Here is a 13,588-nt window from a genome sequence, read left to right as displayed (position 1 = left end):
TGGAAAGCACCTGAAATGCTGGTTTTTGACTCCAGCATCCTAGGGATGAAAATATCCATCCCCCTAGGACCTGCTTCCCTGCTCTCCGGGCGCTGGTCAGTGAGGAGCTGCCTTCAGATGTGTTCTGCAGCTGTGGGAGGTTTTATCCATGGGAAACCATGAGGATGGTTGAAAGCAGAGCGATGGGGAGAGCACTGAGGTGGGGGGGGCACCAGAAGGGGAAAGCAGAGGCGAGGAGTGAGACCAGATGTGATAATCCTTTGGCGTCATGGGCCTGAAGTGATGTAGAACTCTGGAGGTGGATGAGTCCCTGCGGGGAGAAGCTGGCCTCCCTGGAATTTAATTTCCAGCCTCTGTGTCTCATGATGGTGGATGCTGTCAGACGTGCCGTATTCTTCATGCTCTGAGCAGCTAGAGTGGAGCTGTGGGATCATCTGCCAGTCCCACAGGAACCCACCTTGTAGCACGCACTTGAAACCCTGCGGGTCCCCCTCCCCAGCACTCCGGAGAACAAGGTGCTTCTTCCCAGTGATTTCTTTTTGTATGCCAAAAATTCCCGAATTTTCTGGAATTCCCACTTTGTCCTTCAGTGAAGCAGTTGTGCCCAAGTAGCACGTGAAGAGCAGTAGTGCTCCGTAGGGTTCCAGCCGTGTTAGAAGCTAAATGAGCCCGCGGGGCAGTGCCACCGCTGCAGGGTGTGAGGAAGGGCTGATGGGGCTTCACCTCTGTGTTTCTTCCTTCCTTCTGCAATGAGAATGGGTCCTACAAGGTGGGCTCAGTGACTTGTGTAGGAGCTGCTCCACAGAGGTGAATGATTCACCAGGCTCTGGTTTCTGCACAGGGTTTATGATGGCTGAGTCTCCAGTTACAGGGCAGTGCCATCAGCCTGTCCTGGTTTCTTCTGGGGACACAGAGCGTGGGGCAGAGGGCAGGTGGCTTGGCACAGGCGGGCAGTGTCGGGCTGTCCCCTATGCCAGTATGCTTCTCCCAGATCACAAGTGACAGGACAAGAAGGAATGGCCTCAAGCGGTGCCAGGGGAGGTTAAGATGGGATATTAGGAAAAATTTCTTCCCCGAAAGGGTTGTGCAGCCCTGGAACAGGCTGCCCATGGAGGTGGTGGAGTCACTGTCCCTGGAAACATTTGAAAACCATGTAGATGTGGTGCTTAGGGACATGGGTTAGCGGTGGCCTTGGCAGTGCAGGGTCAACCACTGGACTTGATGATCTTTAAAGGTCTTTTCCAACCTGATCTTAAAGGTCTTTTCCAACCTAAGCAATTCTATGATTCAATGATTCTGACTCTTCCTCCTCCTGCAGCTCGGAGAAGACTCAGATTATGACAAGCTGAGTGATATGGTCAAATACCTTGACCTGGAGCTCCACTTTGGGACGCAGAAGCCTACAAGTAAGTGCCTGAGCCCCAGAATAGGTCCTGGTACTGACCAGAGACTGGGGCGCTGGGAGGAACTGGGGCTCAGTGGGCAGCAAGGCAATGCCTGGTCCTAGCATCACCTGTGGCACAGAATTTGTTCATGCTCAGGATTTTGTGGCTGGTGGCACAGCAGATCATTAAGATGGAGATTGTTTCACTGTCTCCCTTAATTTTCTTCGCTGCCATTGTTTTCTGTCCCCATTTCAGTCCATCGGGGCAGTGAAACTCAGCTGGAAGGTTTCGCTCCCCGTCGCATCCAGTGCTGCTTCCCGGCTCTCATAGCACTGCCTGGCCATGCCATGCCTTGGGAGCACCGCTGTGCCAGCACCGCTCTCCAGTGCCACCAGGGACCTGGTTTGCAATCACAGCAGAAGCTCAAACCTGCAGCACACGTGCTGACGATCTGTGCGCAACCTCTGCTTGTTACGGGTCCGTGCGGTACAGTCAGCTGGGCCACTGGCATGCACGAACACCACACGGTGCAGCGGGGCACTAACAGCTGCAAATTAGGAAGCAAATTGCAGCTCTGTTGCTTTGAGAACTCAGCCCTGAAAAAGCCGTGAAAACATTTCTCTGTCCATAGAGAGCATGACAAGCAACATTTTTATTTTTACACATATGACAGTTCCCCCCAAGACCTATGTATGGGGTTCGTAGCCACCTGCCTGCGCAGCCTTCCCTGTCACTCCTGAACTGGGGTCTCCTGCAGACCCACTGGGGTTTCTGGGTGCTGCAAACCCAAAGAGCCGGTCCAGGCTCGGGGTGGCCGAGCAGCGGTGGCCAGGGTGGCTGCCCCACGCAGCAGGAGGCACTGGGGGCACAGGGTCAGCTCCTGTCCCCCACAGCCTGCCTGACAGTGGCGTGGGGCAGCGCAGCTGCCTCATGTACACTGGAAAAAGCAAAACGCCAGTGGGATGGCTGAACTTTCCTGCAAGGGACACGGTGCACGATGGCAGCATGGGCAGAGCTAAGCTGGAGCAGGCAGATACAGATGGAAGTGGGATAAAATGGGATTCCCCTCAGGGGCTATCTTTTTGGGGATGTTTCTGGGCAGTCTGGGATTTTCTGTGTGTTTCACCTCTCGTTTTACCTTTTTCAGCTCCAACTGAGTCCTCCATTGAGGAGATCTTTGAATCGCAGAATTCAAGGATTCCCGGAGCCATTGCTGTGTGCAAAGCATCAGTTCTCCTCTCTTTCATTCATGGTTTCACTGTTTTCAGGACAGTTTTTTTCCTGCTGGAGCCGGCTGAGCCTGTCCTTACCCATGATTAAATCTTTCAGTTTCTCTTCCAGAGCCAACTCTCATGCCTGAAAACTTTAAAAAGAAAGACGTGGTTGAAATTTTATCCCACAAAAAGGCCTACAACACATGTAAGTAAACATCACAGTGAACGTACCCCCAAAAACGGGCCCCGAGATGGGACCGGGGATGTAGAGAACTGGAAAGGTAACAGCAAGGAGGCTACATGAGCACGATCTCCTGGGCGCAGCCCAGCACAGCTCTGCTGCTCTCGGCTGTTCCTGCAGCCCAGAGCCCCTCCAGGCTGGGCTCAGCCCTGGGCAGGGGGCACACAAGGCTTCACCAGAAGGGATGGAGATGGGATGTGGCTCATCCGCCTGGGGAGGGAGAGGGGCAGAGCTTGCATGGCCGTGGGGCAGCGAGGGTGTGTGGGGGGCTGCCTGCCAAGGTGAGGTCAGTGCTGCTTCCCCAGGGCTTGTTTCTGGTAGGAAGGAGGGTGGGAGGGCTCGTTGGGACCCTGCAGGACCCTGGTCTCCTGTCCACGGGGATGTGGGAGAGGAGGAGGCGCTGGGGGTGGTTTCCAGTGCAGCCCAGCCTGATGCATTCGTGATGTACATGCTCATGATGCAACACCCTGGCAGGGGCTGCAGGACCAGAGTGACTCCTTGGGGTCCTCATGCAGCCTCTGCAGGGCCTTGGGGGGCAGAAAGCCCTTCCTCTCCCCCCCAGGGCTAACCCTGTGCCGTCATGGGCACATGGAGAAGTCCACACCACTCTTACACCGTGGAGAGATTGAGCTTTGCCTGCTGGGCAGTCTGTCCCTGGCACAGCCAGCCCTGCTGGGGTCTGGTCCTCCTGCCCACCCAAGTGATGTGCCTCCCTTCCCCACAGCCATCCTGATAGCCCACCTCAAGCTTTCGCACATCGAGCTGCGCCAGATTCTCATGACGATGGAGACAGACCGTCTGGAGCCTTCCCACATCAAGCAGCTCTTGCTGTACGCCCCGGATGGGGAGGAAGTCCAGCGCTTCCAGAGCTACAAGGAGAACCCCGGCAAACTGAGCGAGCCCGACCAGTTTGTGCTGCAGGTACCTGTGGGCAGGGGTGCGCTCCCGCAGCGAGGGGGTCTGCGATGGCCCTGGGATGTCCCACTGTGAGCTGGAGGGGAGGAGGACATGGAGCAGAGAGGAAGCAGTCGGCAGGATGCTGGTCTGCTCATGCATGCAGTGGGCTGGGAGGAGCTGGTGGCACTGGTCGCAGGGACCGCCAGGGAGTGATGCTCGGGCTGATGCCTGAGGTGTCTGGCGCTCCCACAGCGGCTGGTTTACAGCTGAAGCATACCACTGATGTTTAGCCCGCAGTCAGGGTGACTGCCCAGCTCTGACTTACTTTCTGTTGACGAAGTCACTCGTGGGTATTGGCACGGAGCACCCCCGTCCTGTGGCAGCAAACTGGCCATGCTCTGTGAGCTACAGCAGCTGTCCCAGCTGCTCCACGGTGTCGCCTGCACCAGCCAAGTGTACACCGCTTTCATCTAGAGAGATTTGCCAGGAAAAACATCGTATAGGAGGGGTTATGGCTAATGGCAATAGTAGCAGTTTTCTCCTTCTTTTGTTCTCAGATGTTGTCAGTACCAGAGTACAAGATCCGTCTGCGCAGCCTACATTTTAAGACCACTCTGCAGGAGAAGACAGAGGAGATCAAAGCTAGCTACGAGTGCATCTGCAAGGCCTCCCTAGAGCTGAAAAGCAGCAAGAAGCTGGCTAAGATCTTGGAGGTCAGAACAGTCCTTCCTTCTGGTAACAGCCACCGGGGGCCCCCAGCGTCCACAGAAGAGCCCGCAGGCAGCCAGGCAGCTGGCAGGCAGCTTGCAGGCAGCCAGAGCACAGCTCCAGCCCCACGGCTGTGCCCTGGGCCCCTCCAGGTCCACCAGCCTCCATCCTCTGGCAGCTCCCACTTATATTGGCTGGTGGGGATGCTGGCCTCAGGAGGATGCAGGAGGGTGGATGGCAGGTGGCCACTCACCCACCCGCAGCACGTGGCAGGGCTGCAGGAGCCAGAACCACGCCAGGCAGTAGCACAGCAAGAGCCCACTGAGGTTGTCCTGTGGCTGCAGTGGGGCTGAAGGATGTGAGGTTTGTCCAAGCAGTCACTCTGTGTGTGTCCATGCTGCAGGCCATGGGCTTGTGCCAGCCCTGCTGCAGTGCAGGCAGGGGTCTGCACACTGCTTGTCCCTCTGAGGAGGTGCTTTTGGGGTCCTGGGGACAGGCTGTGCCTAGCAGAGAGGCACTGCACTTGCAGGAGAGAAGGAATTATGCTGCAGCTGCTCCTTGACCCTACAAGATGAAGCTGCTGCAAATTAATGTTAATTAATTCTGGTTTGTGTTTAAAAAAAGCAGGTGAGATAAATGAGGTTGCAATGTGATAAAAGGCATTTCCAGATGAGAGATGAGCCTCCTTAGTGGCTCCAAGCCAGTAACCCCCCAACACCTCATTAAGTTCTTGGGGGGCCGTGGCTGGTTGCACATTAGCAGGTGGTGAACAGAAATTTAGAGAGTCCCAGTCTCAAATCCAGATGGTCCTGAGGCCCCCACTCCTTGCCAGGCACCCAGGAGGGATGTCAGGACTTGGGTGAGCCCAGGCTGGGGTCCTGCTGTGCCTCCAAGGCTGCAGAGCCACAGCACAAGGAGTCAGGGCATTCTGGAGGAGAAAGCTGGCTCTGCTGGCTCACTACTTTCCCTTTAAGCTATCCCCTTAAAGATCTGCAGATAATAGCTACAAAAGGCTTTGGGAAGAGGAGAGCTTAGGTGCTTGCCCGTCAGCAGAAGAATCCTTGTCCTGCAGGCAGGAGATCCCCCTCCAGACTTAGCCCTGGTCCTGCAAAGAAAAACAACCAAGAAATAAAAAGACAAAACCAAATTGTGCACACCTAAAGCCTGAGCCTGTAACACAAGAGAAAATCCACTCTTAAACATTAACAAAGCTTGGACGCCTGCATCGTCGGTCTGGAAGTGGCGAGGGAGCCAAGCTGGTGGGAGCCGTGCTCCTGGCTAGCCCCTGGCCGTGGGCTCCCTGCGGCTCTCCGGGCAGTGTTGGACCTTCTGGACAGCTGCAGGAGAGGGAAGGGGACCCCTGGGCACCAGCCACGCAAACCGCATGGGAAAGCATCCAAAGGAGATCTCTTCTAAGGGCTTGGGAAGTTTGGGTCTGCAGATGGCAAAGGAGGTGTGTTTTCTAGCCCCTGCTGGAGATGCAGGAAAGGTGGTGGATGAGGACCAGTTCCTGTAGCTGAAACATGGGCTTTGCTGGTGAGGGTCGGTGGAGGCTTCATACAGGAGCAGCGTGGAGAAGAAAACAGCCTGTGCCTCTGGACACATGGCCCTGGCCCTTGGCTGTGCCCTTCTGATGGGTTTATTAGCTGCCCTCCTCCTCCCAGTGTGCTGTGGCTGCCCTGTGTGGGTGACAGGGTGAACTGTGCACAGAACCAGCAGAAATTCTGCCTTTAACATGTGTTCACCTGCCTAATCTAGCCCACTGAATGATCGGGTAAGGTTTTAGTAACGATGTTCTGTGAGGACATGTACGGAACCCCTTAGCAGAAGCGACACAGAAAAGGGTGCTTTCCCACCGTCTTGTAGGCAGAGGGGGGCTTTTTACCTCTGCTCCTACCACATCGTTGGTGGGTCGCTGTGACCCAAACGCGGGGACAAAGAAAGATGAGAGATGGGCCGACAGAAGTGCTGGAGGTCACCGGCCAGTCACTCACTGGGGTTTCTCTTTGCAGTTTGTACTGGCGATGGGAAACTATCTGAACAATGGGCAGCCCAAGACCAGCAAAACAACAGGCTTTAAAATCAACTTCCTGACCGAGGTAAGGTGAAACATCCTTGTTGCTGTGCAGGAGGCGCCAGTGCTGGGAGCTCCCAGTGCCCTGTCCTTGCACAAGTCTCCTGGGTGCAGTGGCTCGCCGAGAGGGCTGGATTGATGCACAGGGGTGGCTTCAGAGAGGCCTTAACGGTGGGCTGGTGCTTCACCGTGCTGGGGCCCAAGACCTGTGCTCAGGTGCACGGCTGGCCAGAGCCCACGGCATTCTGGCTGTGGGTGAGAGAAACCAAGTTCTTTATCCCCCATGGGTTGCTGTGGGACTCCTGAGGGGTGGAGGACGGAGTGACAGCCCTGCCCTGCAGAAGGGAGGCATTGCTTAGCATCTCGACACCACTAATCTGGGTGTAACGTGCTTGTAAACATTAAATGTCCTATTTAAACATTAATCCACATAGCGTGGCTGGCAGTCGCCACGCACGTGAACACCAGGTGAGCGGAGCCACGCAGAGGAGCCCCTGTGCATTTGGTGACCGACACACCAACTGCTTGGCAAAACCCATTCTCCTCTGCATAGGAATCTCCTTACTTGTTTTGCTTTGCCACAGCTGAACACAACCAAGACTGTTGATGGGAAATCCACCTTCCTGCACATTCTTGCCAAATCACTCAGCCAACATTTCCCAGAGCTCCTGGGCTTTGCCAAGGATCTTCCTACAGTGCCGCTCGCTGCCAAAGGTAAAGGAGCAAAAGCATCTGCAAGCTCTGTGTCTCCTTGCACTGTCTCTTGGTTTTGTATGGGTCTGGAATCGGTCATGAGCTGCACAGCGCTTGCGTGAGCAGGATGACAGCCGAAACAAGTGAGGAATGGTCCTGAGTGGGAGGACGGGGTTAGGAAGGGACGAGCTTAGTGATGGGGGAGGTCCCATCCATCCCATGCTGCTGCACGTGGGAGTGCCTAGACAAGGCTCTCTCCCCTGACCTGAACCTTCCTTCTGACTTGAAAAAGTTGTTCCCAAGTTCAGAGGTGTCATGTAAGTGCGAGTGTGGCACAGAAGAGGGAAGTGCCAGGAGCTGGTGTGCTCCCCCCAGCCCCTGCCTCCTTCCACCCCCGGTGTGCAGCCTCCCCGGCGTGCCTGCCAGCATTATTGCTGCTCTCAGTCGCGTGTGGCACACAATGTACAGCACCCTTCATCTTGTGAGTTCACAGTCCAGTTGCAGGTATGTCACACTGCCTGGGGATCGTACAGCTTCGCTGGCTGTGATAAAGAAAGGTCACGTAGATGCTGGGGTTATCACCCATCCGCTTGTGTTGGTGGTGTCACAGCAGGCTGGCTGCCTGCAGGCAGGCTGTGTTTGCCTTGCACACCGTCCCGTTGTTTGTGAGTAATTCCCTTGGGAATTAGTGCTACAGTGGGTAAATAAACAAGAAAATTCAGGCCTGGAGATGTAAATTTCTACTTGAAGGTCTGTACCTGTAGCTTTCCTAGCTGGATTTTGTATCTGGCTTGTTAAACAACACTTTTGTCATTGAAGGCTACCCGGACTCTGGCCACTTTATTCCCAGTTGCAGACCATGTGTCATCCAGGGCTGTCCAGCATCACTCTCGTACAGGCCACGGGGTGACATGGCCGCAGCACGTGACCCAAGCCCTCCTGCCATGCTGCCATTCACCTTCTCCCTTGCCTGCAGAAGAGCTAAGGCTCGGCCGCCCAAGGCAGCAGGGAGCCTGAACTTCTCGTCACTCCTGACTGCTGGTGCTGTGATGAGATACCACGGAGGGCAGCCGGGCTATCACCCCTTGTCCTACCGTCCTGTACACTCCCTCTGTCCCCCTCCTGAGTCAAGTACCTGTGTATCCGTCACTGCCCTCGTGCCGCTGAGTCCTGTGCGGTCCTTGCATTGACATGTTCCAGTCTCCTTTGGAGGTTCTTGGCACCTCTTGGCCAGAGCATCAGCAATGGCTGCTGGCACCCTGCTGGAGCCCAGCAGAAGGTCCGATTGCCCACCATGCCCTGGGCAATGCGGACAGGTTGTGCAGAGCCATGTAGACAGACAGTCTGACCCACGCTGGCCGATGGCCCACGCTCGTTGCCCTTGCTTTGCCGCAGGAAGCCAGCCAGACCTGTCTCCTAACACTGTTGACTCTTCTCACATAGTGAATCAGAGAACGCTGACGGCTGACCTAAAGGACCTGCACACCACTGTCAGCGACATACAGATGGCCTGTCACAGCATGCCAGCTACCGCAGAGGATAGATTTGCAATTGTGATGACTGTATCCTTCTGTAAAAGGACCATTTTGTTGTCTTTGTGCCTCCTTGGCAAGCACCGCGGCTGTGTGTGGCTGGTAAGGAAGCACCGTCCCAGCACTTGGTGAGAGCGTGGTGGAAACCCGCACCCTCCGCTCCCTCCTGTCTGGTGTGGGAAACACCTTTTGTGGTGCCCATGGGCTCACACACCTCTGCATGGCAGAAGCCCGGTGCCACCAGGCCAGGAGGCTGGCCGGGGCGTCCTCCCTGCCAGGTGGGAGCGGTTGGTGACAGCTGGGTGTGCCAGCACGTTCCTTCACACGTGGGCTCTGCCTGCATTTGCAGCAGGTCCTTGCTTAGGCCTGAGGCAGAACCCGGCCATTTGGTGAGCAGAAGTGATTCCGATCCAGACCAGAGCCGCGGTACGGCTGTTGTTCCTTAAGCCGTTTCCCACAGTCCTTCCTGGAGAGCGCCCAGCCTGCCATGCGATCCCTGGACGATCTTCAGCACAAGGCCATGGAAGAATTCGGCAAAGTGTTGTCCTTCTTTGGGGAAGACTTGAAAATGACAACTTCCGAAGCTTTCTTCGGCATTTTTGCGGAATTCATGAGTAAGTTTGAGGTGAGTTGCACTTTTCAAAGCCAGCCAGCAAAGGGGTTTGCTGTGAGGTGTCGGTGCAGCGTTCTGCTTGCACATGAGCTGTGGGAACAAGGAGCTTTCTGTGAGCGCGGGTACCTGAGCCGCTGCAAAGTGTGGTTTTTCTCCCGTACAAGTTGGCGTGCTGGCGCAGGAGGCTGAGCTAAGGGTTGGTGGCCCAAGACCAGCCCCATGCAGAGCACAGCAGGTGTCACAGTCCAACGTTCTGGGGTAACGAAGGCAGGGACAGAGCCCCACAGAGCAGATGCACGGACAGACTTGCGCAGTGCGAAGCCAGGGGAGAATTAAGCCCGTAGTGGCCAGTACCACCGAAACATCCTCCCTGTCCACACCAGCTGCCCTTGCCTGATGCTCAGCTCCTGCCCTTTGCTCTCTCCCTGCAGCGGGCGCTCAGTGATGTGCAGGTGGGCGAGAGCCAGCGCAGCCCCAGGATGACCTCCCCCCTTGCCTGGTGACAGGCCTGCAGCAATGTGAGGTGCAACAATTTATTGCCAACAAAGTGCGATTTTCTCCTGTTGAGTTTGGTTGTAAATATGCTGCTGTCACCTGCTACCACCAAGCAGAACCACGGACCGAGGGGTCAGGGAAGTCTGGACACTGACAAGGCACCACAGGTGATAGTGGATGGATGCGAGGGTGAGGCACGGGGACGCGAACGTAAACACCACGCGGGTCTGGACAGCAGCTTATTAGCACCCTCCATTTCCAGCGTGTCACTGAGGCAAGGATTTCAGACACATCTGGGTAAAACCCCCCTCTCTCACGTTTCCAGAACACGTATAACTGGCACCAGCAGCTGCTGGAGACCTTCTCCACATCCCCATGGCCAGTTCCCGAGCGTGGCTGCGCAAGGGGGCTGCCCTGGCAGGACACAGCTTTCCGCAGGCAGGCACAGCTCATCCCCACCAGCCTCGGGGCCAGGGTTAAAGCCCAGCCACAGCCTCCCTGGGGAGCCAGAGCAGGTCAGGCAGGGAAGGGAGTGAGGGGGGACAAGGAAGAGGGATGCCACCAGCACCTGCTCCCCCAGGACCCTGAGGAGCAATGCTGCTGAGCCCCTCTCCAGTCCCTCTCCAAGCCCTTCTGCCCTTGAGCAGGGCACCGCAGGACTGGAGCTCCACCTTAACAGACAGTAACAGTGGAGCGGAGATGGCTGGAGGTGGCCCAGGGGCTTTAATCCCCTGCCATTGCTGGCCAGTGGTGATGGAAAGCAATATGACCTTGCAGAACCCATTTGGCATAACTGTGTGGTCCCAAATACGGATCCGGTCTGGTTCTACCCAGCTGTCCTGGAGAGCAAGGAAAGCCTGGAGTCCTTCCTGGCAGTCAGCTTTGCTTCAAGGTGTGGTGAGGACTGACAGGTCTTGAAATCTTCCCGAGAGTTTAACATCATCAACACTAGGCTTGTTTGAACTCACCAGGAGACCTAAATCCCTGAGCATTTTGGTGCTTGGAAAGTCCAGAACCCCCTGGTAGCCTCAAAATGAGGGGGAGTCCCCTGCAGCCCTGAGCACCACCTCCAAGGCACAGCAGGGACCAGCGAGACACAACCCCCCTGCCCTGGAGTCCTGAGAGTCCCTTTACTGTTTGACCAGTCGCTCATGCTGAATATACCCAGGGAACTCCAGAAGTGTGCACGTCCATCTTTCACCAATGTCTGATTGTTGCTTAGGTGACTGAATTCCCTCTGAGACGTCCCCTGGGATGAAGGGCTAGCAGCATCCCGTGGGCAGTGCATGTGCCTCTGGGCGACACGGTGCCCCGAGAGAGCTTTACGGCAGCAAACCTACAGTGCGTTAATCTTGTGAGGCATTACTCTGTGCAAAATGCATCTGTTGCCTTTCAAACCCAATGCCCTGGCCCGTGGAAGCGCTCCAGCAAGCCGTAGCGTAGGTACCCTTCCTCCCGTATGTTGCCAGAGCAAGAGCTCGTACTGCAGCCTCTGCTCAAGTACAGAATCACCAACTGGTGCATTATTTCTGGGAGACCTTATGACCATCAAATACTTGGGGTTTGGTATTTTTTTAAACCCTGCTGTAGGAAGTGAAGTATATTTTCACAAGTGTTCTCAGATTATACAGCTTTAAGTGCCAGGTAGTTTCTTGCACGGTTCCCAGAGGTCCAGCCCAGCCTGTCTCTGCCCCAGCGGCACCGACAGGGCAACGCTCGCTCGGCTCCGCTTTCCTGTTTGGATGTTGCACACTGCATTCCGTGAATATTTTTTTTTTCTTTCTTTTCTAAAGACATATTCAATATTTAAACTACTGGAGTTTTTTTTGAAACTGTCATTACAAACGTGAAAATGCTGTACATAGATTTTGCTACATGTTGTAACTTTCCAAAATAGTTAGGAACTCCAATCCCTTTGGTATTTTTATGTGAATATTTTCAAAGAACCAGGACTTCTGACATATGATTATATTATTTGATAATGGGACTATGTATATTCGCAATTCAGTCTCTACCCAATGCCTATGTGCTATTCCTAAAATAAAGCTACTGCCTTCTGCCTCCTGACTGCAGGTACCTCTGCGTTCTGTCAACAATTGCTCTGTACGGCTGCTGCAGGTGAAGGTATGAGGAGTTCTGCATCCTGCATCTCTCTGGCTGCACTTCTTAACATTGGCCCCTTCCGCATACAGGAGAGAGATGCAGGATCTGACCTCGCTGAGTTTGGGCTGGTTCAGGGTAAATAACAGCCTAACTGTGAAAAGACCTGCTTGCGTGCCATCGTGCAGGCTAGTGTGATGAATATGAGCAGCAAATTCTTAAAATAGTATGGATTTTTTCTGCAGCCTTCAGAAGAAAACATTTTGTGAGCGTGTGAGCCAGTGAATTGTTTCCCTCTGAAAAGGAATTCTTGGCTGAGGTTGAGTTTATGTCCCCAGAGCAATTTATCTCCCTTTACACTAACAGCAGATAGATAGGGACCAGCTTCATATCAGATTTCCTGGTTGTAGTTTAGCTTGTTTACAGCAGCCTGCTCAATCACTGGGTCCTCCCTGCAGGCCACGGCGCCAGCAACTGTGAAACGGCTCTGAACAGTTAATAAAAACGTTGCAGGTAGAAGTCCCTTGCTGGGCACATGCGTTTAAAGCACTCAAACCGCTCCTGATGTTTCCCTCGCCCTCCTGGCTGATCAAGCCTGGCTTTCCTGCAGCCTCGGGGATCCCAAGCTGCCCAGCACGGCTGTCAAACCTCCTGCTGCAAGGTCCAACGCAGGCCGGACTGCACCTGTAAACCTCCCGAGAAACGATGTCCCAGAGCCTCCTTCGCAGTCTGTTCCGTACGCCAGCCGCCATCGGTCACTGCACACACTTTCTTTGCTCTTTCCTGATAACTGCAAAGACGAGATAACTTTTCCCCCTGAATCAGTGCACTTGGCTGGGCACTCTCCTTCCAGCCTTGCACGGCCCAGCCTTAACAGAATGCCTGCGTCAGCCTTGATCATGGGATCGTCTTCCCAGGAAAGTGTCCTTGGAAAGGAAATAATAATTCAGGCAGCAGCCCGGGGTCAGCGCGGGGAACAGTGGCCGTGGCGTGGCTGCTGCTCCATGGGGTGCCACTTCATCCTCTGACAGAGGCAGGGAAACGGTGACCCTGAAAATCCCAGGTTACATTCCAAACCTCAGATTATCTAAGGATTTTCAGTCTTTCCTGCAAGAAATGGGGGAAAAAAGACCTCAAAGAGGAAATGAGCAGCTTTAGTAAAGCCACGGTGAAGCCATGACCCCAGCTCCAGCTGATGGGCTGGCTGGGGTGAAGCAGTGCCAGGCTGGCGTCTCCGAGCCAAAGTGGCACCACCTATGAACCCTCCCGCTGAGTATTTGGCAATGAAGTGTCACGATCTGTAATTATTTTCCAGGTGCCATGAAAGATGACAAACAGAGGTCTCAGCTTCAGACTGGAAGGGCTGGAAGTCAGGGAGAAGTGGCCCAGACTGGGAGCTTGCACAAGGCACGTGGATGCTGAATTTGAAGGCCTTTTGGATCCTCCTTGTTCTAACACAGTTTAGGGAAAAGTGGGTTTTCCACATTCTAGCAGATCAAATTAAAGCATCTCCAATGGCAAGATTCAAAGACCTTTAGTTATGTTAATCAGAATTGTAAGCCGTGTGTGAAACAAAGAGATAAAATAGAGATACTGGGGTTTTCCTGCTTTGCTTTCTGGTTTCTTAGACTCTGGA

The 13,588-nt window shown here is 54.6% G+C and overlaps 1 protein-coding gene across 5 annotated transcripts in view; it reads left to right on the top strand.

Moving 5' to 3' along the window:
• The window catches only part of GRID2IP (Grid2 interacting protein), a 46,757-nt gene extending 33,849 nt beyond the window's left edge, over positions 1-12,908 (top strand). The window contains exons 15-23 of one of the 5 annotated variants that reach the window (XM_027812440.2): positions 1,319-1,406; positions 2,715-2,804; positions 3,565-3,761; positions 4,295-4,450; positions 6,458-6,544; positions 7,104-7,233; positions 8,656-8,774; positions 9,205-9,369; positions 9,789-12,908. In XM_027812440.2, the coding sequence (XP_027668241.2) occupies positions 1,319-1,406; positions 2,715-2,804; positions 3,565-3,761; positions 4,295-4,450; positions 6,458-6,544; positions 7,104-7,233; positions 8,656-8,774; positions 9,205-9,369; positions 9,789-9,860 (1,104 nt within the window). In that variant the 3' untranslated portion in view covers positions 9,861-12,908. The remainder of the gene's footprint in view (positions 1-1,318; positions 1,407-2,714; positions 2,805-3,564; positions 3,762-4,294; positions 4,451-6,457; positions 6,545-7,103; positions 7,234-8,655; positions 8,775-9,204; positions 9,370-9,788) is intronic. The other 4 variants (XM_027812443.2, XM_027812441.2, XM_027812445.2 and 1 more) reach the window with 4 other exon arrangements.
• Positions 12,909-13,588: the final 680 nt, after the last annotated feature.

This window comes from Falco cherrug, chromosome 4, assembly GCF_023634085.1.
Source record: "Falco cherrug isolate bFalChe1 chromosome 4, bFalChe1.pri, whole genome shotgun sequence".
NCBI lineage: Eukaryota > Metazoa > Chordata > Aves > Falconiformes > Falconidae > Falco > Falco cherrug.
This window is presented reverse-complemented; position numbering and strand designations above follow the sequence as displayed.